Source organism: Ictidomys tridecemlineatus, chromosome X, assembly GCF_052094955.1.
Source record: "Ictidomys tridecemlineatus isolate mIctTri1 chromosome X, mIctTri1.hap1, whole genome shotgun sequence".
Lineage (NCBI taxonomy): Eukaryota > Metazoa > Chordata > Mammalia > Rodentia > Sciuridae > Ictidomys > Ictidomys tridecemlineatus.
The window spans coordinates 13,029,190-13,054,313 of NC_135493.1; the positions used below are offsets into that span (position 1 = coordinate 13,029,190).

A 25,124-nucleotide genomic window follows, 5' to 3' on the forward strand; every position below is an offset into this window, starting at 1 on the left:
TACAATATAGATAATAATCTCCTAGCAAATGGTATCAAGTAGACCTTCAAGCCAGGTACAACTGACAGAGACCTCTCTATCATGGGCATGGATATCCAGTATCTCAATGGCACCTTCTCCAGAGCTGTACTTTCAAACTGTGCTGAGAAAGAATATATACTGAACTTGAGGATTTCACATGGCTGTCTGCCCTCAGTATTTAGAATTTAGGGACATGGAGACAAGCTACTCTTTATGGGTTGAATAGGTAATTATGTGTGTCTCCATCATCTCCTATTCCTTTATAAGAACCTTACTAAAAGTGTGTTAATCTAGCCAGCTATTGATTGAGGGAACACTGGTGATAATAATAAATAGTTCAGGGCTAGCTTTTAAGTTTTGTCACTCTATAGCCATGCTGCAGCTATGATAACTGAGTTTCATATGTAAAAGCTTGTATTGTGTTTGAATATCATTTACAGAGAAATGTTAGATAACTGAACAGTTTAATTTATATTTGATGTCTTAATTAGATAGTTTTAAAACCCATACTCTTATTTTTTCAGATCTATTAATGCCTTCTTGATGGTTTATTTATTTATCTTATTGACCAAAGCTGCAGTATGCACTACTCTAAAGTATGTATGGCAGAGTACCCCATATAATGATGAACCTTGGTATAACCAAAAGACTCAGAAAGAACGGGAGACTTTAAAGGTAACTTGTTTTCCACTGAAAATTGTAGCTCAAGGATTTTGTAACCATTCATCCTTTTTGGAAATACTAGTCAGAGAAATGATACCTTTGTTAGCTTCTATGTTTTCTTTTTGGTTATAGCCCTATACCTATATTTAAGTTTTAATTTTTTAAATTTTACATAAAGCATCCATGATTTTTAATTTTGTTTTTACATTACTGGAGATTGAACCCAGGGACACTCTAACACTGAGTTATGTCCCTATCCCTTTTTACCTTTAATTTGGAGACAAGGTCTTACAAAGTTGCCCATGCTGATCTCAGACTTTGCACTCTTCCTGCCTCTACCTCAGCCTCTTGAGTCCCTGAAGTGTGTCACTGCACCTGGCGTCTATGCTTGATTTGAGCTCTTTAGTTAAGATTTTGAAGTAAACTGGCAAGAAATGCTGGCATTTTAATACAATGTGAGCTTGTGAGATATGATAGCATAATGGATATTTGTATGTAAATTTTTATCTCACATTTATTTATATATATAGGGATGAAGGGAGCAGAGGACTTAAGAAAGTGAAAAAAGTCTAAAGATAGACGCTACTGGGGCTGGGGTTGTTGCTGTAGAGCACTTGCCTAGCACACCTGAGTCACTGGGTTCAATCCTTAGCACCACATAAAAGAACAAATAAATAAAATAAAGTTATTATGTCCATATACAACTAAAACAATATTTTAAAAAAGAAGGTACATACCCTGAACAACAATGATAAAATTGAAAATGTTCCTAAATGTTTTCACATTGTGATAATTTTGACTACAATGATGTAGTATCTTTGGTAAGTTTCTCTAGAGCAAGAGCAATGCTTTCAACATTGACTGATAAAAAGAAAGTCAACTGTTTACTTTATATTAATCTGATGGAGCTGTGCATCTAACTAGCATTAATGGTCTCTTTTGTTTTATTAGGTTCTGAAAATGTTCACCGACTTCCTATCATTTATGGTCCTTTTCAACTTTATCATCCCTGTCTCCATGTATGTCACAGTAGAAATGCAGAAATTCTTGGGTTCCTTCTTCATTTCATGGGATAAAGACTTTTATGATGAAGAAATTAACGAAGGAGCCTTGGTTAACACATCAGACCTTAATGAAGAACTTGGTCAGGTTAGAACACATTTTTGCTTACAATAAGTTAATGTAGTGTAATTCCTTTTTTTTGTGTGTGTATAGTATAGATTATCAATATATGTCCCCATTTCACATTTAGAAATGTGATTAAAAGTTCTTTTATGCAGGCATGTAATAAAGGTAAGCAGTGTTTTCATCAACATAGCATCAGTTCTTTTGCTGGCATTTTTCAGAAGGATGCAATTTATATATTAAATTAGAATGTTGCAGAAATTCTTTTTTTATATTTATTTTTTAGGTGTAGATGGACACAACACATTGCCTTTATTTTTATGTGGTGCTGAAGATCGAACCCCGGTCCCGCCTGTGCTAGTCAAGCATTCTACCACTGGGCCACAATCCCAGCCCCAGAAATTCTTTTTAAAATTCACCAAGTGATGATGTTAGATTACTAAGTTATTGCTTTAGAATAGGAAACATACAGTCTTCATTACTATCTATAATCATTTATGGATAGAATACAGAGTGTTAAATATAGCTGTTTTATAAATGCATGTTGTTCAATAAACAAAATTGACTGGAGTTGTGCTATTGACCTTTTCTTGGTATTTTCTGATCAGAAGGAATATAGACCTAGAAAGCAGAGTTAATTATTGTGGTATGTGAATTTAAATGAAGGGAAAATGTGAAGGCATGTACTCCTTAAAATGCTTTCTGCTTCATATACCAATATAGCCAAGTCAGTGGCCTCGTTTCTAACCCAAGTGCATTTATTTCCTTTTGTGATGCTGTCTAACTGTAATTCCAAGTAATGACTTCTTAGCTGCTTTGCTCATTAATATTGAAATACTCTCCCCCTTTTGTCTGAATTTACAGTGTATCATATAATGATCATCACAGGCTGAGGGAATTTTCTGGCATGCATTTAATTCTCATGATATTTAGAATGTCAAGGATGTGGAAATGTCATTTCTGTGATTGGGAAATGCAAACTCGATTAATGAAACTGTGGGCTGGAACAGTGCCTCACACTTGTTTTAAATGGGGCTGATTTGCATGTAATACCTTAAAATTCCCTTGCCCTGAATTTAGCCCTCCCACTACCCGCACTCTCTATTTCTGCTTTTGACACAATCTTTGCCCAACCAGAGTACCCTTTTAATAACTAAGGACTCTCCAGATACTATTTTGTTTAGATCTGACTTCAGAACACTAGTAAGCCAGACCTTAGAACCTGTATTCCATATAGACACTGAAGCACTAAGAATAAGACAAGAATTGAAAGAACTGATGGCTTTTCTCTTGTTGTTCCTAGAAGATTCTTTTGTTCATGAGTTGAGCTTCCATAGCTGACCCTAACCTTTTTAAGGTACAAATTTTCATCCATGGACAGAGCTATCTGAATAAAAGTACTCTGCTCTTGATAAAAGGCATCAGTCTGAAGGCTTATTGCATGAAAATATTTTTGAGTATACATACCACCTCTGATGATCCTTTTCCCCTGACAATTAATTTAGTGGTTCATCCTAGATGCCGAGTAAATGTTCCTGTTCTCTATTCGGTGCCTCATTGTGTGAATTCACCTACCAAGGGTGAGCATAAGTAGCCTGGGGCTAGCCTCTAGTAACTATTGCAAACAGACTAGCCACCATTCCATGTGTGACACTCAATGCTCTGCAGAGACAGACAGCATTTCCAGACCAGGTTCTCCTTGATGTGACTCATCTCTTTCAGATCTCTACTTCAACAGATTCTATATTACCATATAGACTCTATTAAGACTGTAAAAAGTAAAGTAGGGCTTGTGAAAAGGAGCTATGGTTTTTGTTTCAGTGTCCACTCCTTTGCCCACCAGACCCTGCGTGTCTGGGTGTGATTATCTTTTAATCAAATCATTAATTCAATAGCAGATCATGCCCAGTGTCTTAAACAACTTGCCATCATTATTAGCTTGTTTGTGTAGAAACTACCTGAATGAAAATGCAGAGAAGTCTTTGAATAGTTTCTTAGACAATTTAGCATTTTGTGTATACCGGTATACACAAAATTAAGTGTAACCAGTTTCTTCCTCGATAAGTCATAATTTAATATCTATAGGGCTTTTTATGTTACTAAAGGCAGTATCAGTTCATTCCCACCAATGTCATGTCAAATATTTGCTTAACCTCTTTAAAAAGTGACCTACTGGCAGGGTATGTAGTGCACGCCTGAAATCCCAGTGACTTTGGAGGCTGAGACAGGAGGATCTCGAGTTTAAAGCCAGTCTCAGCAACTAGCAAGGCCTTAAGCAACTTAATGAGACCCTGTTTCATATATATATTATTTCCAATATATATATATATAAAATAGATGTGTGTGTGGCTCAGTGGTTAAGTGCCCTGGATTCAATCCCCAGTACCAGGAGGGAAAATTAGGTTCTGGTATTAAAAAAATGAATAAAAAGATATGTTAGGACAGTGTTTGATGTGAGAACCAAATAAATTATTCAGCTTAGTTAGAAAATAGTGGGGTCTTTTATGATTAGACACCAATCTTATACAACCAAATGGTTTCAGTCCATCTTGAAAAAATTATGAGACTGGCCTTCTTCTGTATATCCTCTCCTAGTCTTGTGGCTGTATTAATCTAGCAGGAACCACCCTCCACTCAGTCCACTGCCATGCAGACAGGGTAGAGTTACAAAAAGTACTAGTGGAAGGGGAGGGAAGGGGAGGGGAGGGGAGGGGGGATAGTAGAGATTAGGATAGACAGCAGAATACATCAGTCACTAGAACGGCAATATGTAAATCAATGGAAGGGTAACTGATGTGATACAGCAATCTGTATGCGGGGTAAAATTGGGAGTTCATAACCCTCTTGAATCAAACTGTGAAATATGATATATTAAGAACTATGTAATGTTTTGAACGACCAACAATAAAAAATAAAATTTAAAAATTAAAAAAAAGTACTAATGGGATGTTTGCATCCCCAGATAATATTGCTGCATTCACTGTTAACTTTGTTTTTGCTAGATGAGGTGAAGGTATAACCCATACCCATCAGGGCCTTAGGAATTCTGACAGAGGGTTTATAAAAACATAGTTACTGGTTAAGCATATAGCTCAGGTATAGAATACTTGCCTAGAATATTTGAGGCCCTGGGTTCTACTCCCAGCATTGTAATAATAAAAAAAAGAGTTAACAGTTTCTTGATTAGGGATCATCCTTGCTTCCAGCACTTACAGTTGTATCTCTGGTCCTATGACCACTGCATTAGGTAGAGGGAAAAATAAAAGAAGAAAAAGAAAAGTTGAAGTGATCTGAGGAAGAAGGGAAAGCAGTATAGTTGTTACACCAGCATACTTTTCCCTTGGCAAGAATTACATAGTCATGCACAGGATATGATGGCACATACCTGTAATATCAGCTACTAGGGAGGCTGAGGCAGGAGGATCATAGGTTCAAGGCCAGCCTCAGTAACTTAAGCCCTGTCTCAAAAAATAAAAAGGACTGGGTGTCACAGGAAAGCAGGGAGCTAAAACTCCAAACCTCAGTTTTTTAATTCTAATGAAAGAAAATTTTAAGCCAAACACCAAAAGCCATGCAAGACAACTTTATTATAAGCAATAGTTGAGTAGAAGTGAGGTGAAAATAAAGTAAAAGATAAGTAAGGCTCAAGCAGAGAACACACTAAAGGCAGAGAGTGAATCTTCCTCTGAGCTCCCCATTTATGGGTCAGCATCCACTTATCAGAGAGAACATTTGGCATTTGGTTTTGGGGGATCGGCTTACTTAGCATGATATTCTCTAACTCCATCCATTTACCTGCAAATACCATAATTTTATTCTCTTGTAATGCTGAGTAATATTTCATTGTGTTTATGTACCATGATTTGTTTATCCATTTCTTTATCCTTCTTTATTGAAGGGCATCTAGGTTGCTTCCACAGTTTAGCTATTGTGATTGTGCTGCTATAAACATTGATGTGGCTGCATTACTATAGTATGTTGATTTTAAGTCCTTTGGGTATAGACCGAGGAGTGGGATAGCTGGATGAAATGGTGGTTCCATTCCAGGTTTTCCAAGGAATCTATATACTGCTTTCCATATTGGTTGCACCAATTTGCAGTTCCACTAGCAATATATGAGTGTGCCTTTTCCCCCCACATCCTCACCAACACTTATTGTTGTTTGTATTCTTAATAGCTTCCATTCTGACTGGAGTGAGGTCAAATCTTAGAGTAGTTTTGATTTGCATTTCTCTAATTACTAGAGATATTGAACATTTTTTCATATATTTGTTGATTGGCTGTATATCATCTTCTGAGAAGCTGTTCAGTTCCTTGGCCCATTTGTTAATTGGGTTGTTTGTTTTTTGGTTTGTTTTTTGATGTTAAGTTTTTTGAGTTCTTTAATATCATGGAGATTAGTGCTTTATCTGATGTGCATGTGGCAAAAATTTGTTCCCAAAATGTGGGCTCTCTCTTCACCTCATTGATGTTTCTTTTGCTGATAAGAAGCTTTTTAGTTTGAATCCATGCCATTTATTGATCCTTGATTTTATTTCTTGCACTTTAGTAGTCTTATTGAGGAAGTTGGATCCTAATCTGACCTGATGAAGATTTGGGCCTACTTTTTTTCTCTTAGACGCAGAGTCTCTGGTTTGATTCCTAGGTCCTTGATCCACTTTGAGTTGGGTTTTGTGCATGGTGAGAGATAGGGGCTTATTTTCATTTGGTTGCATATGGATTTCCAGTTTTCCCAGCACCATTTGTTAAAGAGGCTATTTTTTTCTCCAATATATGTTTTTGGCACCTTTGTCTAGTATGACGTGACTGTATTTATGTGGGTTTGTATCTGTCTCTTCTATTCTGTACCATTGTTCTCCAAGTCTGTATTGGTGCCAGTACCATGCTGCTTTTGTTACTGTAACTTTCTAGTATAGTTTAAGGTCTGGTATTGTGATGCCTCTTACTTCACTCTTGCTGAGGATTACGTAGGTAATTGGAGCAGAGACATTTTTTGAATTTAGTTGGTCCTTTCAAGCTGTCATGGCAGCCATCATATTCAGGGAGGCTTCATCTACCAGTCAGTCCCATGTTAATGTGGGAATTGGAGTCAGTGGCCAGTCAGAAGTTTAGTGCACCTGCACTACCAAAGGAATCTTCCTTCCCAGACAAGTGGAAACACCTATAGCCATAATTCCAGCTTGATACCAACCTCAGTGGATCCTGTCAAGAGTTAGTCCCATTAATCCTTTTCTATTGACATATTTTTCAACTAGCCTCCTGTTTATTTTCTACAAATTAACTTCAGCCCTTTGCTTTCTCGTCCACTTTGAAAGTAGTTTAAAGAAAAACTTAAAGAACACTTGCCATATGTTTCACTGCTTATTTCTAGCTACTACCTAACATGAGGCTGTGGCTCAGTGGTTAAACACCCCTGAATTCAATGCCAGTACTGCCGAAGTCTGGCTTGGCACAAATCAGGAGCCACTTGTCAAAAAGAAACTAACTTTATTTTTAGAACTACAAACGCCAAACAAAACAGCTCCAGGGAAAAACCCTCAGAGCCCAACTGCCACCACCGGCTTCCACAAGCCTCTCTCCCCAACACCAGCCTTTCAACCTCCCACAATCCTCCTCCTCTTGAGGCCGATTGGCTGGGTTGCGTGGGCAGAGCCAAAGAAGTCACCCAATGAGCAGCTCCGTGGAGGAGCCAATCAGCTAGATGTTGCTGGGGCAGCTGTGAGCCAATCATCAGCTGGCAGTCTGAAGGGCAGGGAAACAGCCCAATGAACATCACCGCAGAGGAGCCAATCAGCTAGATGTTGCTGGGGCAGTCTGAAGCTTGCTGGCAGCTGGAAGTTTGCTGGGGCCCCTTTGGCTGTGGCTCTCAACATCTCCCCCTCTCTGTTTAAACAACAAGCATGTGGCTTATGGACCGTGCCTGCCTTAGGTTGTCCAATACATATGGTCCTTACCCGTCTTCGGATGAGCTGACCTCAGGGCGTCAGCCTCCTGTCTTAGGTTGGTACCATTGTAATTGGATCTTACCCGTCATTGACTACCGGTCCAGTATACAGCCACACCTGTGGAGAGGTCTCAGCGGGGGGGGGGGGTGAGGTTCTTTGCCTCACCTCTGTTGACCCTCAAATTTTAGCTGAATGATCATGACAAGCAGAAGGGAGGAAGATATACCAAGTCAATTGACGGCTCCTTTTGGGAAAATTGTACCACCGATGATATCATCAGCAAAAATACCCCAACACTACCACAAGTCGCTGCACCAACAGATAGTTCACAATGCATACAAATGACACATAGTTCTGTAAGCAGTTCAGTGCAAGTTCTGTAAGCAGTTCAGTGATGGCTATTGCAGAAACTGTAGATTAGTTTTATCTTTGTCTTCACCGGCACAGGGATGAAGATAGGAATTCTGGCAATAATGACTAAAGAAAAAATTAGGTAACATTCCAGAAGACACTAAAAGAAAACAATTTTCTTAACAATTTATATTATCTTCATCTGAAGATAGAAATTCTGGCAATAATGGCTAAAGAAAAAATTAGGTAACATTTCAGAAGGCACTAAAAGAAAACAATTTTCTTAACAATTTATATTATCTTCATCTGAAGATAGAAATTCTGGCAATAATGGCTAAAGAAAAAATTAGGTAACATTTCAGAAGGCACTAAAAGAAAACAATTTTCTTAACAATTTATATTATCTTCATCTGAAGATAGAAATTCTGGCAATAATGGCTAAAGAAAAAATTAGGTAACATTTCAGAAGGCACTAAAAGAAAACAATTTTCTTAACAATTTACATTATAGTGAAGAGAATTATTAAATATAATGAAAACGAAAGGTGAGAGTAAACAAACAGATCTGTTAACCTCCTTTTTTGTTTACATATTAAAACAATTCTTAACAGTTATTTACCCAATTTAAATTAAACCATTTAAATCACGTGAATAAAAAAAATATTTGGATCCATCTTTTCATGAGCGCTCATCATATATATGAAAATACGTACATTGGACATACGTACATTCAAACATATAACACAAAACACAAGTGTGCACACATAATATAATACATACAACACATAACATAATAGTAAAGGCCTTATAACTTTTTACAGGTAAAATCTCTATTGCAATGTTTAAAAACTCTATAGTCAAAAAAAAAAAAATAGAACTGATCAGCAAAACATTAACCTAGGTCTGTATGAGCTCAAAAAAAATAAAATAGAACTTCATGATATGGGAAAGGGCAATAATAAAATAGATATTGAAAAAAGCATCCTGGTTCTGTCGCAGATGTAAGGATAGCCAAATTAGAGTTTTGGATATCAGCTATTATGGATTTGAGCTAAATCATCTTCTTTTTGGTCTGTAGAAATCGCTTTAGTTAATCTCTCTGGAATCCAAATCGGCTGCTGTTCTCCCTGTGGAAACACAAAAACAGGCCCCCGACTCCAGACAATCACTGGGTCAGAACCTTGGTTAATCTCTCTGAAATCCAAATCGGCTGCTGTTCTGGGTCAGAACCTTGGTTAATCTCTCTGGAATCCAAATCGGCTGCTGTTCTTCCTGTGGAAACACACAAACAGACCCCCGATTCCAGACAATTACTGGGTCAGGACCTTTCCATTGTCCTGTTAGAATATCTTTCCAAAGTACCTTGGGCTTATGTACATTTTTTGGACACATATGCCTTTCTGCAGCACTAAGTCCTGATGAATCCAAATTTAAAAAGTTTAGAGTAAAAAGAGTTATTTTAAGTTTATCTTTGGGGAATATATACCCCTTCCCAATTCCATCTTTTTGCTTTAATAAGTACATTTTAATAGTTTGATGAGCTCTTTCAACTATGCCTTGACCCTGTGGATTGTATGGGATTCCTGTTATATGAGTAATGCCAAATGATGAGCAAAATTGTTTAAAAGAAGTAGACGTATAACCAGGGGCATTATCTGTTTTTAACTGTTTTGGAATGCCCACAGTGGCAAAATTTTGTAAGCAATGAGCTATAACATCTTTAGTTTTTTCGCCGGCATGAAGGGAGCCCATCAAAAATCCAGAAGAAGTATCAATTGTAACATGCAAATATTTTAATTTTCCAAATTCTGGCAAGTGTGTGACGTCCATCTGCCAAATATGGTTAGGCATCAATCCTCTAGGATTGACTCCAAGATTAACTTGTGGTAAAAAGGTCACACAATTTTGACATTGTTTTATTATTTGTCTAGCTTGTTCCTTAGTTATTTTAAAACGCTTTTGTAAAGTATTAGCATTGACATGGAATCTTTCATGAAAATTTATAGCTTCTTCTAGTACAGAGAAAATATGTATGTCACGTGTAGTTTTATCTGCTAAATCATTGCCTAAACTAAGGGCTCCAGGCAATCCTGTATGTGCCCTGATATGTCCTATAAAGAATGGATCTTTTCTGTCCCAGATTAAACTTTGTATAGTGGAAAACAAAGAGAAAACAGTAGAAGAAGGGGAAATTCTACCAGCATCTTCAAGGGATACTATAGCATTAACTATATACTGGCTATCAGAAAATAAATTAAATACAGAATCTTTAAACATCACAAAAGTTTGTAATACTGCATTAAGCTCTACCTTTTGAGCTGATTGTTTGGGTACTAAAAATGTAAAAGTTTGATCAGGTGTAACTATTGCTGCTGTACCATTATTTGACCCATCAGTGAATATATTTGGAGCATTCATGATAGGTGTTTTTCTTGTCATTTTTGGAAAAATTACAGGATGCAATGACCAAAAAGACAATAAAGGATTAGATGGTAAGTGGTTATCAAATGAAACATTAGATTTGCACATTATTATTGCCCAAGTATTTAACTCATTAGCTAATTCATCAATTTGATTCATAGTATATGGAGTAATAATTTTATGGGGAGAAATTCCAAACACTGCCTTTGCTGTTTTTATTCCTTTGAGTATTAATTGTCCTACAGCCTCAGGATACCTAGTAAGAATAGTGTTAGGAGAATAAGATAAATGTATCCATAATAATGGACCTTCTTGCCAAAATACTCCTGTAGGAATATATTTTGTTGGTAGTACAATAAATAATAAAGGCAAACTTATATCAATTCTATCCAAATGCATATTTTCCATATATGTTTCAATGATTTTTAATGCCTTTCTTGCTTCAGGCGTTAACATTCGGGGTGAATTTGGATCTGATGGACCTTTTAGGATATCAAATAAAGGTCCCAATTCTCCTGTTGGAATACCTAGATAAGGCCTTATCCAATTTATGTCTCCTAATAACTTTTGAAAGTCATTAAGTGATTTGAGTTGATCTACTCGTATTTGAATTTTTGGTGGATGGACCATGGTTGAGGATAATAGAACTCCTAAATATTTAATTGGAAAATTTAATTGTACTTTATCTATTGCTATCTCTAGATTATAATTTTTTAATAAGTTTGTAAGTGTGGCATAACATTCTAGCAATGTGTTTTTAGCTTTGTGTGCCAATAACACATCATCCATATAGTGAAATATTTGTAGTTCAGGATTTTGATTTCTAAGTGGCTGGATTACTTTGTTAACATAAATTTGACACATAGTTGGGCTGTTAGCCATCCCTTGAGGGAGTACTTTCCATTCATATCTCTGATCAGGACCTTCATGATTTAGTGCAGGGATAGTAAATGCAAAACGTGGACTATCCTCAGGATGAATTGGAATTGAAAAAAAACAATCTTTAATATCTATAACTAAAACATACCAAGTTTTTGGCAAAGCAGACAATTGAGGAATCCCCGATTGAGCAGGTCCCATAATGACCATTTCATTGTTAATGGCTCTTAAATCTTGCAGTAGTCTCCATTTACCAGATTTCTTTTTGATGACAAAAATGGGAGTATTATGGGGAGATACAGAAGGTTGTATATGTCCTTCCGCTAATTGTTGTTTGACCAGATCATGGGCTACTTGTGTCTTTTCTTTAGTCAAGGGCCACTGAGGAACCCATACTGGTCTTTCTGATTTCCATGTAATTTTTATTGTCTCAGTGGCCCTTTGTGAAAATCCAACCCATGTCTGTCTGTTCTTTGATCTATTTGTATTGGTGCTGCTATACATTGTTCTTGTCTTTCTAATCTTTTTCCTTTCCTAAAACCTTGTCTAGCCATAATAGTGGGTGCATTTTGATTGATATTATTTGTTAATGTCAAACCTAATTGATCTAAGACATCTCGTCCCCATAAATTTACGGGAAGATAATCCAATACATATGGCTGTATAGTTCCTTCACATCCTTCAGGATCCTTCCAATCTAATAGCATTGCACTTCTATCGGGATTAGTCGCCACTCCTAGGCCTCGAAGCGATTGAGTGGCTTGTTGTAATGGCCAATGTTTTGGCCATTCTTGACGAGAGATGATGCTAAGATCTGCACCTGTATCCAGTAGCCCATTAAATTCATGTCCTTGAATATTTAGTTTTAGCATGGGGCGAGAATCTAAATTTAAAGAAAGCATAGCCCAATCTACACCTGTGGAGCCTAATCCCTTGGAACCTCTTTCTACAACATGACTGGAAAATTTATCATGTAGGCTTGGTATTATTAGTAACTGTGCTATTCTATCTCCTGGTGAAATTACTGATATACCCTTTGGAGAACTGGCTATAATTTTTATTTCACCTTCATAATTGGAATCAATTACCCCAGGACTTATCAAAAGTCCTTTTAGAGTAGAAGAGCTGCGTCCCAATAATAAGCCTACTGTTCCCTTGGGAAGAGGTCCTTTTACCCCTGTGGGAATGATTTGAACTCCCATCTCTGGAGTTAGTACTGATTTGGTGGAGGCGCAGATGTCCAACCCTGCGCTCCCTCTGGTTTGTCTGATGATGGATCTGATGTGCTGGGCACTACCCTGATGGGGTTGCTGGGGTTGCTGGGTTCCTCCAGTGCTCCGTATATTTGTGGTTTGGGGCCCCGGAGCATTGGGGCCCCCTGTCCATTTTTTGGCAACGGAGCCCGATGCCTTTGTCCACGATATTGTGGATAAACACCTTGTCCTTGTTCGTTTTTTGATAATGGAGTACCCTCTATGGTGGTTTGAGGACGGTATTCATTAGCCCAATATAATGGAGTACCCTCTATGGTGGTTTGAGAACGGCATTCATTAGCCCAATGTCTCCCTCTACGGCATCGTGGGCAAATACCCGGTATTCTACTTGTTTGATACCTAGTTTTGTTAAACCCTCCTCCTATGGGGCAATTCCTTTTAAAATGTCCTGTTTGTTGACAATTGTAGCATGTTCTTGGCCTGGCATCTAAAGCCTGTTTTACTGCAGCTGCCACAATTTGCCCTTGTTCATTAATGTCTCTGGCATCTAAAACCTGTTTTACTGCAGCTGCCACAATTTGCCCTTGTTCATTAATGTCTCTGGCATCTAAAGCCTGTTTTACTGCAGCTGCCACAATTTGCCCTTGTTCATTAATGTCTCTGGCATCTAAAGCTTGTTTTACTGCAGCTGCCACAATTTGCCCTTGTTCATTAATGTCTCTACATAATTTAATATATGTGTTTAAATCTTCATGTTTCCATGGTCTAATGATATCTCTACACCAACGATTCGCTTGGTCATAAGCCAGTTGTTTTATAAATGGCATTGCTTGTTCTGTATTCCCAAAAACTCTGGTAGCTGTTTGAATAAGCCTATCTACAAATTCAGCGTAAGGTTCATTAGCTCCTTGTATTATCTTAGATAATTGACCTTGTAAACCTCCAGGTTCTTGTAAAGTCTTCCATGCCCTAACTGCATCTACAGCAATTTGTAAATATACACCAGGATCATATGCAAGTTGTTGCTGCCGATCCTCATAAGGTCCCTTTCCTAACAACATATCTAGATTTCTCTGAGGATAACCAGCTGCTGCATTTCGACTAGCCGTCTCCTTGCAAAATTCCTCATTGGCAACCTTCCATAACAGGTATTGTCCTCCATTTAGCACAGCTTTACACAAACTAGCCCAATCTGCTGGCGTCATGCTTAAGTTGGTAATGGATTCGACCAAGCTTACAGTGAAGGGTGCTTGAGGACCATAGGTTGCTACAGCCTCTTTTAGCTCCTTCACTGATTTGAAATTTAAACCCTGGTAAGTTCGCTGCCCTCCTACCTCAAATACAGGGCATACTTGAGATCCTGTCTCAGGATCCAAACTATCAACTGCGGGGGTTGGGAGTCTCTTAGCATATGGAGGTGGTGCTGTTGATTGGACACTTATGCCCTCTGGTGATAGAGTGCTGTTAGTAGCAGTCTCCTGTAGAGGTGGCGCTGTTGGTTGAACACTTACGCCCTCTGGTGATAGAATGCTGTTAGTAGCAGTCTCCTGTAGAGGTGGTGCTGTTGGTTGGACACTTACGCTCTCTAATAAAAGGGTCTTATTAGCAGTCTCCTGTTTTAACTTTTCCCCTGATAGATTTTTCTGCTCTAAACTTTCTTCCTCTGTCTCACTATCTCGAAAGACCTTCTCTTTTACTTGAATCTTTTCTTCTTTCTGACTAGCTCGAGCTTTTACTTGAATCTTTTCCTCTGTCTGACTAACTTGAGAGACTTCCTCTTCTACTTGAATCAATATGTCTTCTTCTTCCTCTACCTCTGTCTGAACTGAAGGCTTTGGACTAAGCAAATCAGATATGTACGTCCACAATGTCAATGTGCCAACTGGCAGAGTCCCTGGGCTGTTCTTTTCTATTCTTTTTAAATCTTCACCATGATGGTTCCATTGTGATATATCTAACAACTCCTCCTTAAAAAGCCATGGGCTATATTCTTGTATTATATCAACGTATGCCCTGACTGCTCTTGATTTTACTGGGAAGCTTCCTTCCTTTAACAATTTACTTAACAGTCTTTCGGTTTGTTTTTTACTAATTGCTGATCCCGTATTTCTACTATAATACAACCCAGCAAGATAACAGCAAATAAAACCGAGACAGAATCCAATAAAAAGGGAACCACACAAAATCATTATAACAGCCTTTCTATCCTCCTGACATATGTATCCGTCCTTTCTCCCTATCTGTTCCTCAAACGCAAATAGTTTTTCCTCAGATGTGAGTGGTTTTTCTTCCCTCTTACTCATCTCCAGGGACAGGAAAGTTAAAACAAAAACGAAGCAAAACAAAAGAGGAGACTTAGAATGGCTCCCCATCCTCTCGCCCTGCCCTCAGGGGCGAGCAGTTTACTTACCCTCAGTTGCTCCCCGTACGGGCCACCAAATGCCGAAGTCTGGCTTGGCACAAATCAGGAGCCACTTGTCAAAAAGAAACTAACTTTATTTTTAGAACTACAAACGCCAAACAAAACAGCTCCAGGGAAAAACCCTCAGAGCCCAACTGCCACCACCGGCTTCCACAAGCCTCTCTCCCCAACACCAGCCTTTCAACCTCCCACAATCCTCCTCCTCTTGAGGCCGATTGGCTGGGTTGCGTGGGCAGAGCCAAAGAAGTCACCCAATGAGCAGCTCCGTGGAGGAGCCAATCAGCTAGATGTTGCTGGGGCAGCTGTGAGCCAATCATCAGCTGGCAGTCTGAAGGGCAGGGAAACAGCCCAATGAACATCACCGCAGAGGAGCCAATCAGCTAGATGTTGCTGGGGCAGTCTGAAGCTTGCTGGCAGCTGGAAGTTTGCTGGGGCCCCTTTGGCTGTGGCTCTCAACAAGTACCCTCCCCCAAAAAAGAATTGCATAGTCAAATTAGGATACCCTCCTTCCCCACTTCCCCAAATCCACCAGAAAAACAAAGGAAGATCTAATGGGGACACTTCTTTAGTCCTTCTCTTATTGAATATAAGCTATCTATGGGCTGGGCCCCCAGCTACCAGTCATCTCATTAGCATACAACATAAGGTCTTATCACTCTGGAGATGCCAAGTATTTTAGGAGCTATGCATCAGGAAAAAATGGAGAGGGGGAGAGATGTCCAAGTATACATTTCACAATAGCCATAAAATGGTAAGTTTTAACTTGCTGATATAGGGGAGTCTGTTCAACAGTCTCAAAGTTGTCCTTAAAGAGGAAGAGGTTGCTTGGGAGAGAGGCAGCCAAGGGGCAGCCTTTCCTTTAAATGTGAGTTGTTTGATTGTTGTTGTTTTGTTTTAATTTTTTTCCTGGTGCTAGAAATGAAAGCCAGGGCCTCATGCATGCTAGGCAAGTATACCACCACTAAGCTACATCCTCAGGCCTGAGATTATTTTTTGTGGGTGGTAGAGGTGGGGATGTGATGTAACAGGGGTTCTTACCCCACTGAGTCATATCTCATCTCATTTTTATTTTTTTGAGACAGTGCCTTACTAAGTTATTGAGACTGGCTTTGAACTTATGATCCTCCTGCCTCAGCTTCCCAAGCTACTGGGATTACAGGTGTGTGCCACTGCACCTGTCCCTAGCTCTTTTTATATTTTATTTTGAGACAGGGCCCCACTAAGTTGCTGAGGCTGGCTTTGGAATTGCAGTCCCCTGCATCAGCCTCCTGATACACTGGAATTACTGGTGTGCACCACCACGTCTGGCAAGAATATTTTTTTCAGGGGAGGGGGTAAGAATCATATCTGGTCTCCCCCTTCCTTTCCCAGAGTATATGTTATATAATGGGGCACTGGTTGTTAAGTCTGATCATTGGACCAATAGTATCAATATCACCTAGGAATTTAGGAGAGCAAATTATCCAGCCCCAACTCAGACCTATTAAGTCAGAACTGGAAAACAGAACCCAAAACTCTTGAGTTTTAATAAGCCATCCAAGTACAGGTAACACATGCTCTAGTTTGATCATTGATGTATTCTGGTATAGTTTATTTGGCTCTACCTGTGAATGTCAGTGTTTTCAAACCTCTACTACCCAAACTGTTACGTAGGTGAAGAAATTGTATTCTATATTTCGAAGTTATCACCTTTGACACTAATGAGAAATTTTGAATGAGCTAATGCTAATCCACCTGCAGAATGTGAAACAACCTGGCATAGCCTTCAGGAGAAAATGAAAGTTAATAATTTGGATCAGAAAAAAAGCTTCAAAAAATTTCATTTGAACTGAAAAATCTAAATGGTACATGAATAATAACACTTGGATTAATTTAAAGAGAGAATTCAAACTTGGCTGGGTAACAGGGGGGAAAAAAGGAAAGATTGGAATGCTATATTTGTGCCTGTGCTACAACCGTGAAAAGCTTTGAAAAATAATTAGAAAGCAACTATTGCTGGAATTCATCTCCTTCTCCCTTACATAATAAAAACCTTAATCTTGTGCTTATGGTTGTTCCTGTCAGCCCATAATTTTAACTATTCAAGCATAAGTTGCCAAAAAGGAGGATAAAATTGTGGGTTTTCAAAGTCAGATATTATAAATAGAAGAGATAAATCTGAGATAAAATAGAAATGCTTAAAATAGTCTATTGTAATGGAAAATTTATTTTATAGCTGATTCTCCTATTATTTATTAAAATATGCTTATGTTATACATGAACCTATTATTATAAACTGTTTTTATAATTTTTTATAAATTTGGAAACTTATGAGAAGTGTCTGAAAAATGTGCATACTGTGTAGAAAGAAATACAGTAGTGTTTTTTATCACTATTGACCTATTATGTTTCCTAATTAGATTACTTTTCTAGTCTATATTCTGTGATTCTTATGGTATTATATGATATAATACATATTCAATGTTTTTACAGAAAATTTTAGTTTTCAGGGGGGAAAAACTCATCAGTTTTTATTTAATTTTGTTACATCCAGCTAATTTTTGGTTCCTATTAAATTTTTTTCCAATGGGTTATTTACATGCCAGCCCATAAAGAGAGAAAAAGAATGTTTGTGTGTGCGTGTGTGTGTGTGTGTGTGTGTCGTGCACGCGCATGTGTATGTATGTGTGTGTGTAAAGTAAATGCTCAGTATATTAGTATATTTTCGTTTCCCCATTGGAAAATTAATATAGCTTCTATACATTGAAACAGGTTAAGTTAAATAGTTAAATTAAAGAGTTTTTAGTTTGATAAGAAAGTCATGGTTTTTCTTCTTATTGATCTTCTACATTTAAGTAGGTCTACCTTAGTTATATGTAACTATTTCAGTGTCTTTAAAAACATTCATTCCTCATTTGTTTAGTAGGATTGCCTCTGTAATTCCTGATATTTGACAAGAAGTCTTAGAAGTGATTTTTCCCCTATAGATATGAAATTTTAATAGCTAAAATTATTAGTTAAATAAAAACTAATAATTTTTAGTTAACTAAAAATTCATGGGTGGGGCTGGGGTTGTGGCTCAGTGGTAGAGCGCCTGCCTCGCACATGTGAGGCACTGGGTTCAGTCCTCAGCATCACATAAAGATAAGTAAATGGAGATATTATATCTATCTACAACTAAAACAAATATTAAAAAAAAATTCATGGTCTAGGGATATAGCTCAGTGGTAGAGCACATGTCTTGCATGTGTGAAGCCCTGGGTTCAATCCCCAGAACCTTAAAATAATTATCACACTAAAGAAACATATTTTTGTGTCCTTGTTTTCAGGTGGATTATGTATTTACAGATAAGACTGGAACACTTACTGAAAATAGCATGGAATTCATTGAATGCTGCATAGATGGGCACAAATATAAAGGTGTAACTCAGGAAGTTGATGGATTATCTCAGACTGATGGACCTTTAACATATTTTGACAAAGCAGATAAGGTGACATTTTCTGCATTACCATTTTTACCTGAGAATTCAGTCTATATAAGCATGTACTTCCCCCTGCATAGTAGAAACAATTTTCCAGTAGACAAATGACCTAAGTTTTTGAATAACCATTTGATTTTTCTTTTGGCTTTGCCATTTCTTGTTTTACTAATACCATTAGAATTTATAAATTAGTAGAGCTTATAAGTAGAGAGAATTATGGGAAGTAGCATTTAAGTAAAAATTTCACTTGCCTATCTGATTATAATTTTTTAAAATATGAGCTCCTTCAAAGAATGATATCTCTTCAAATCATTTAGGTCCTAGGAGTATGTAGATATTAAATGACCTAGAGTGTCCCTATACCTGAGCTATTGCTCAATTATGAATTAGATATCAAATGGCATTCCTTAGCCAGGCCTCGTGGTGCACACCTGTAATACCAGCAGCTCAGGAGGCTGAGACAGGAGGATTGTGAGTTCAAAGCCAGCCTCAGCAAAAGTGAGGCATTAAGCAACTCAGTGAGACTCTAGGGCTGGGGATGTGGCTCAGTGGGTGAGTGCCCCAAATTCAATTCCCGGTAACACCCCCACCCCCCACCCAATAAATATATGGCATTCCCTTTAGTCCATTAAGAAGTCAGTGGCTTGTTATAGGTGGCACTACAGTAACCTGAATGTGTTTATGCATCCTTTAGGGATACTGGCTAGGGACCAGAAATTCTGTTAGAAGTTGAATATATAGCTCATTTGAATCCTAGGAATTTATAATTTCTGTTACTCAGTTCTCTAGAGGTTATAATATTCTCTCACATTAATACATTTTATGTGTTCAGTGCCTAGTGATCAAAGTCGAAATAATGCAGTTATTCTTCTGTTGCTTTTCCACAGAATCGAGAAGAACTCTTTCTGCGTGCTTTGTGTTTATGTCATACTGTAGAAATTAAAACAAATGATACTGTTGATGGAGCTACAAAATCAGCTGAATTAACCTATATCTCCTCCTCACCAGATGAAATAGCTTTGGTGAAAGGAGCTAAAAAGTAAGCACTCTTGTACTTCTCCTAAGAAAGTGAAATCACAGGATGACAGGAGTTAATTTGAGTTTTTTCCATTTGCTCGGATAACCATATTGTGTACCTCTTCTCTAAGTGCTTTCTAAAAGTTTGTAAAAATCCCCAAATATAACCAGTTACATCCAAATAGAAAATAGTGATGCATTGATGTAATTTGCCCTATTATTTATGTATGCTAGCCAAGAGTCTGAATTTTCACATTATATTTTGCAATATAATGTGTCTGGCCAATACCAAATAGCAGTGTCCACTTTTTGTACAACACATGTTATTTTTAAAGTGCTGCCAGCAATTTTGATGACATTTGATAACTGACAGTCCAGTTTTCCCCAGGAGGCTCAAGATGATTAAGTGGCTAAAAGGTCACTTAATATGTTAGCTGCAGAATTGGAATTACAAATTGTCTTTACCTTGGTTATAATAATTGTGACTGGGCTTTGACTTGCTCTGTTTTATCAACTGATCCAGGAATGGTAAGTGCAGTTATAGGTTGAGATCATGTAAGAGAGAAGAATTAACAAGGATGAATAGCTCCATTACAAGGGGAAATTAATTGTTCCTTAGAGACACACAAAGGTTCTTTTTTTGTTTTTGATAGGTATGGGTTCACATTTTTAGGAAATCGGAATGGACATATGATACTAGAGAACCAAAGAAAAGAAATAGAAGAGTAAGTAGCTCTGTGTTGTCTTATATCCGTCACTCCCAACCCCAGTCAACTTTACATGAATTTAGGAAAGGTTACAAAGGAAACTAATGGACCTATAAATGTAGAACTCTGCTCTCTCATTTCAGAGTTCTATATAATAAATGTAGTAGTAGAAGCTGTTTTTAATACAATGGCAGGAACTAGGATGTGTTTCACATGTAGGTCCAGTAGCCAGAATGAGAATTTGCCTGGATTGTTCCTGAAATTTAGATACCATTTTAGTTCTTTAACACATGCTACAAGAAAAATCAGAGAATGTGTATGAAACCTTCTGCTATCTAGATCCCAAGAAATCACTCTGGGATTACAAGCCCAGCAATTCCAAACACCAAAGTAGCTTTGGTGTTCAATAGAACCTTTGCCTTGTTCTTAGAAATTCAGGTGCTAGCCTAAGGGCAAGTACCCTGGTACAGCAGTATCTTAGGATCTTAGTATTTCTGTTTTTGCTATAAAACCCCAAGGAACAAAGCCACCTTGGCTTAATGACAGAGTTTAAATAGGCTCAGTGATTAATTCAAATTTTTCATTTGAACTTGAAATGTAATTATCTTATTTGACTTCCATTCTGTCCCTGAGAATCCCATGAGATTCATCTCAGAAACCTGTAATACATGTAAAGGCCCTTGGGTAATAGTCCCCTTTGAGGTGGGATGCTCGGCAGTCCAGAGGAAGGCTCTGTGGTCTGATTGCCAGCAACCTGGAGTCATGGTGACCATCCAGATTCTAGTCAGTCCACAACAGTACCTCTGTCTGGCCAACACCAAATGAAATGCTACACATAGATGTCTTAAACACAGCTCCCTTCCCCACCTCAAAAAGCAAAAATTGGTCCACTCACCCCCACCAAAATCAAGCTATATAATAAACCTTTTAAGAAAATATTTTCTGGTTGTAGATAGACAGAATGCCTTTATTTTATTTGTTTATGGTGATAAGGATTGAACCCAGTGCCTCACACATGCAAGAAAGTGCTTTGCCACTGAGCTACAGTCCATCCCCATATTTTTATGTTAAATATATGTATCTAAGTTGTTTATTTTTTTTTAAAAAAAATCCATCATCCTTTTTTTTTGATAATTGCCTCTTATTTTAATTCTTCTGTATCCTTACATCTGATTAATAGTTTAGCAATACATACACAAATCTGATCAGTCTCTTAATATCATTCCACTCTTTAAACCCTTCATTAGCTTCCTGTTGCTCTTAAGACAAAATGTCAAACTTCTTAACCAACCCACAAAGTTCTGTTTTCAGCTCCTGCTTGCCTTTCTTGCTTCATTTCTTGCTGTTTGCCTGTGAATGAGTTTTCCATGCAAAGGGAAACTTTAAAGTCCTTGCTATGCCTTTGCATCTGATCTTAGTCTATACTATCAGAATGCCCTGTCCCCTTTCTGCATATCATTCTTGCAGAACCCAGCTCAGGCACCTCTTTCAGAAAACCTTCCTTCCGATGGCTTTTTTTTTTTTTCTGTAGTTTTATCTCTCCTTTGTAAGTGCCTTTTTTTTTCACTGTTTGACAACTGGGAGAGTTATTGTATTTTAACCTTTTCTGCATTAGAATGTGGTGAACTTGGGCTGGGGTTGTGGCTCAGTGGTAGAGCACTTGCCTAGCACGTGTGAGGACCTAGTTTCAATCCTCAGCACCACGTAAAAATAAGTAAAATAAAAGTATTATGTCCAACTACAATTAAAAAATATTTTTTTTCAAAATGTGGTAAATTCCTTGGGGGAGTGGGCTCACGCAGATTCACCACTGTTCCCCAACACACAGCACAATGACTGGCCCTTAAGAGGCACTCATAGAACATAGTAAAATAATTAGAAGAGCACAACTATTTCTAGATCCTTTCAGATACGGCTTGGTAGGACTGCTTTTTGTTCTCCATTCGTATGTAGTCGCTCTCCTTACTATTTTAAGTAATATAATAAAAGGATATAAATACCCTACCAACTCAGATATCCTGTGACAGCAGGTTCTATATGTAGAGAAATTTTTAAAAAGAAAGTAAGTACCAGTTGTGTATACAACTAGCTACCCTCATCCAAAGAGGAGAATTATCTGTTCATTTAAGATTTTTAAATATCTTTTTTTTTAATTTATTTGTATGTTTTGAATACACAACAGTGGAATGCATTACAATTCTTATTACACATATAGGGCTCAATTTTTTCATATCTCTGTATATAAAGTTTAGATGTTTCTATTGTATTATATTTTGCTCAGCATGGCCCAGGTATTTTACTTTTTTCATTTCTAATCTTTTGAAGGTATGAACTTCTTCACACCTTAAACTTTGATTCCCTCCGCCGACGTATGAGTGTAATTGTGAAGACTCAAGGAGGTATACCTCTTCAAACTTGACTTTTTCCATTTGTAGGATAAAGTATTTCAGAAAATTTAAGCATTGTAGGTAGTAGCTTAGGATTAGGTAAAGTTTTGCAAAACATCGGCATTTATAAATACGCCTTCATGTGTTTATTTGGAAACATGTTCAGTTTGTCAAATTGTCAATGGCAGAATGCCTGGTGTGATAGTAAATGCATTTTCTTGGAAATAAAACTGTATTCCTTTGCACTGGCTATCCAGACAGGAACTGAAAGGATGACTTATGCTTCAATGTACTCAACTATGAATATGTTCAGAGAGCTCACTTTCTTAGTGCTCAATTGTGAATATTTCCTGGGTGCTTCAACCATACTCATTATTGTAGTCACAGTATTATTGGTGGTCACCACCAATAAAGTTATGCTATAGTAATTTTACTGGAGACAGCAGCTCAGATGTAGTTAGATGGTCTAGAATTACCAACAGCAGGAAGCCTAGAGTGTAAAGAGCTCCTGCTTCAATCACCCAGACCTTCCTAGTTCCCCTGTTGCTCCCTGGAATTTGGTGACTTAGAGATGATTCAGTCAGATTTCTGGGAAGGGCATACTGGATTCATTCAAGAGCTCAAGGATCTTTAATAAAATGTGGCTTGCTCTTTGCAAAGGAACCAGTACCATCATCCTAGATCCTCAATGTCTTTGAGATGCACCATGGTGATTTGTCTTCTTTCAAATTCTGAAAGGCCCATGGGGAGCACTCTCAGATGTGTGTGTATGTGTGCACACATGTGTCTTTGGCCCAGGAGGTTTGTTTTCTAAATATCCTTGTTTTATTTCCCAGTAATATACTTTAGCAATAAATCCGTTCCAAATTCATTAATGTAAGAATGAGGATGGACACACTTTTCCTCATACTTGTGGTATGAATGCGAAGACATTCAATTGATTTTAATGTATGGCAATGGGATCTGTTTTATAATTTTATTTATTTTTAATTTTTTGTCATATGATTTTTAAATACATTTTGGATGTGTGAGGAAAAACCAAAAAGCACATTTAACTTTTGAATTACCCACTGTTCTCATGTGTGCACATCTACATATGTGTTCTCCTACATATGATGAAATGTCTGGAAAAGTGGCCTGCAAAGGTTGTTTTCCTCAGAACTCTGCTTTTTAATTTGTTGAATTCAACTATCTGCTTTATAAGGATTAAGTATCTCTTAGTGCTCAAATGTGAATATTTCCCAGGTATATGAACTAATCTAAAGTTCTGTTTATACCAGTATAAGCATTTTACAAAGCTATTTTCAAGTTCCTAGTAAAAGCTGTCAAGCCAGTGTTTCAAAAGCTAACTTTGTATAGCTTATTCATAATTGAAGCCTGTTTGAACTTGAGTTTGGTTTTTCATGTTCATAGATGCCCTATGTGCACTCTAGGTCATTGCTGAGTGCATTTAAAAAAATAATCCTATTGCCTCTCCTTGATACAAGTGTGGTCCTCCATGAGTCACTGGGAAGAAATGTATTTTAACAAAGTAGCATGTTGTAAATTCTGGCTTATTTATTGTGTCCATAAGGGTCTAAATTTCTCCTGACAGATTAAAGCTTAAGATGTCTAATTTCATTTGGGTGTGTGTTGAAAGGCAGGCTTGGAATACATAGCAGCTGGTTGGGAGAGGTCACCTTAACAGTTCTCTTATTAAAATATCAATACCAGTCTTAAAATTCTGAGTATTTTGGTTCTTTGTTTTAGGAGACATCCTTCTTTTTTGTAAAGGAGCAGATTCAGCAGTTTTTCCCAGGGTGCAAAACCATGAAATTGAGTTAACTAAAGCCCATGTGGAACGTAATGCAATGGTGAGCCTACATCCCTTCCCTCAATAAGTAAATGGAGAAGTGCTGGAAATGTTTATGGGATTACTTTTTAAATAGATGTTTAAGCTGGGCACAGTGATGCATGCTTCTGATCACAGCTCCTGGGCAGACCAGAGCAGGAGGACCTTAAGTTCTGGGTCTTAACAAGAGGGAGAGAAGGACAAATGAGTGACTTCTGAGCAAAGGGATTCAAGAGCTGGTTGGTGAATATTTCACACATACTTGAGGTTAAAATAAAATGGGAGCTTGATCTGCCTTGGTAATTTAAAGAATCAGTGCCTTAAAATAAAAATAAAAAAGGGTTGGGGATATAGCTCAGTGGTGGAATGTACCTGGGTTCAATCCTGAGTACCACATAAATATAAATAAGTGGATGTTTAAGTGAATTTTATTTTTATTGCGTATTTTTGTATTGGCAGATTTAATATTATTTTCTTTATTTTAATATAAACTATTATCTTTGGAGTAACATTTGATCAGAATTTGCAGCCTTATAAGCTTTTCCAGAATCTTTGTTAAAAGCTCTATTTTATTTATTCAAAACCTACAATGTTAACTTTTTCAGTTGCATTCTGTTCGTTTTTTTTAAACTACAAATGTGTCAGAATTTCTCTTTATACAAAGCAAGAGTATTTAAAGAG

General features: G+C 37.5%; 1 protein-coding gene across 10 annotated transcripts in view; it reads left to right on the top strand.

Annotated features, from left to right (window-relative positions):
- The window catches only part of Atp11c (ATPase phospholipid transporting 11C (ATP11C blood group)), a 197,029-nt gene that overhangs the window by 119,141 nt on the left and 52,764 nt on the right, over window positions 1-25,124 (top strand). For all 10 annotated transcript variants that reach the window (XR_013431658.1, XM_078034187.1, XM_021726270.3 and 7 more), the window contains 7 exons: window positions 546-696; window positions 1,636-1,833; window positions 18,349-18,510; window positions 19,389-19,540; window positions 20,172-20,243; window positions 22,551-22,624; window positions 24,362-24,465. Coding sequence is in view for 9 of the 10 variants with exons in the window: in XM_078034187.1 (XP_077890313.1) it covers window positions 546-696; window positions 1,636-1,833; window positions 18,349-18,510; window positions 19,389-19,540; window positions 20,172-20,243; window positions 22,551-22,624; window positions 24,362-24,465 (913 nt within the window). In the remaining variant the exon portion in view is untranslated. The remainder of the gene's footprint in view (window positions 1-545; window positions 697-1,635; window positions 1,834-18,348; window positions 18,511-19,388; window positions 19,541-20,171; window positions 20,244-22,550; window positions 22,625-24,361; window positions 24,466-25,124) is intronic.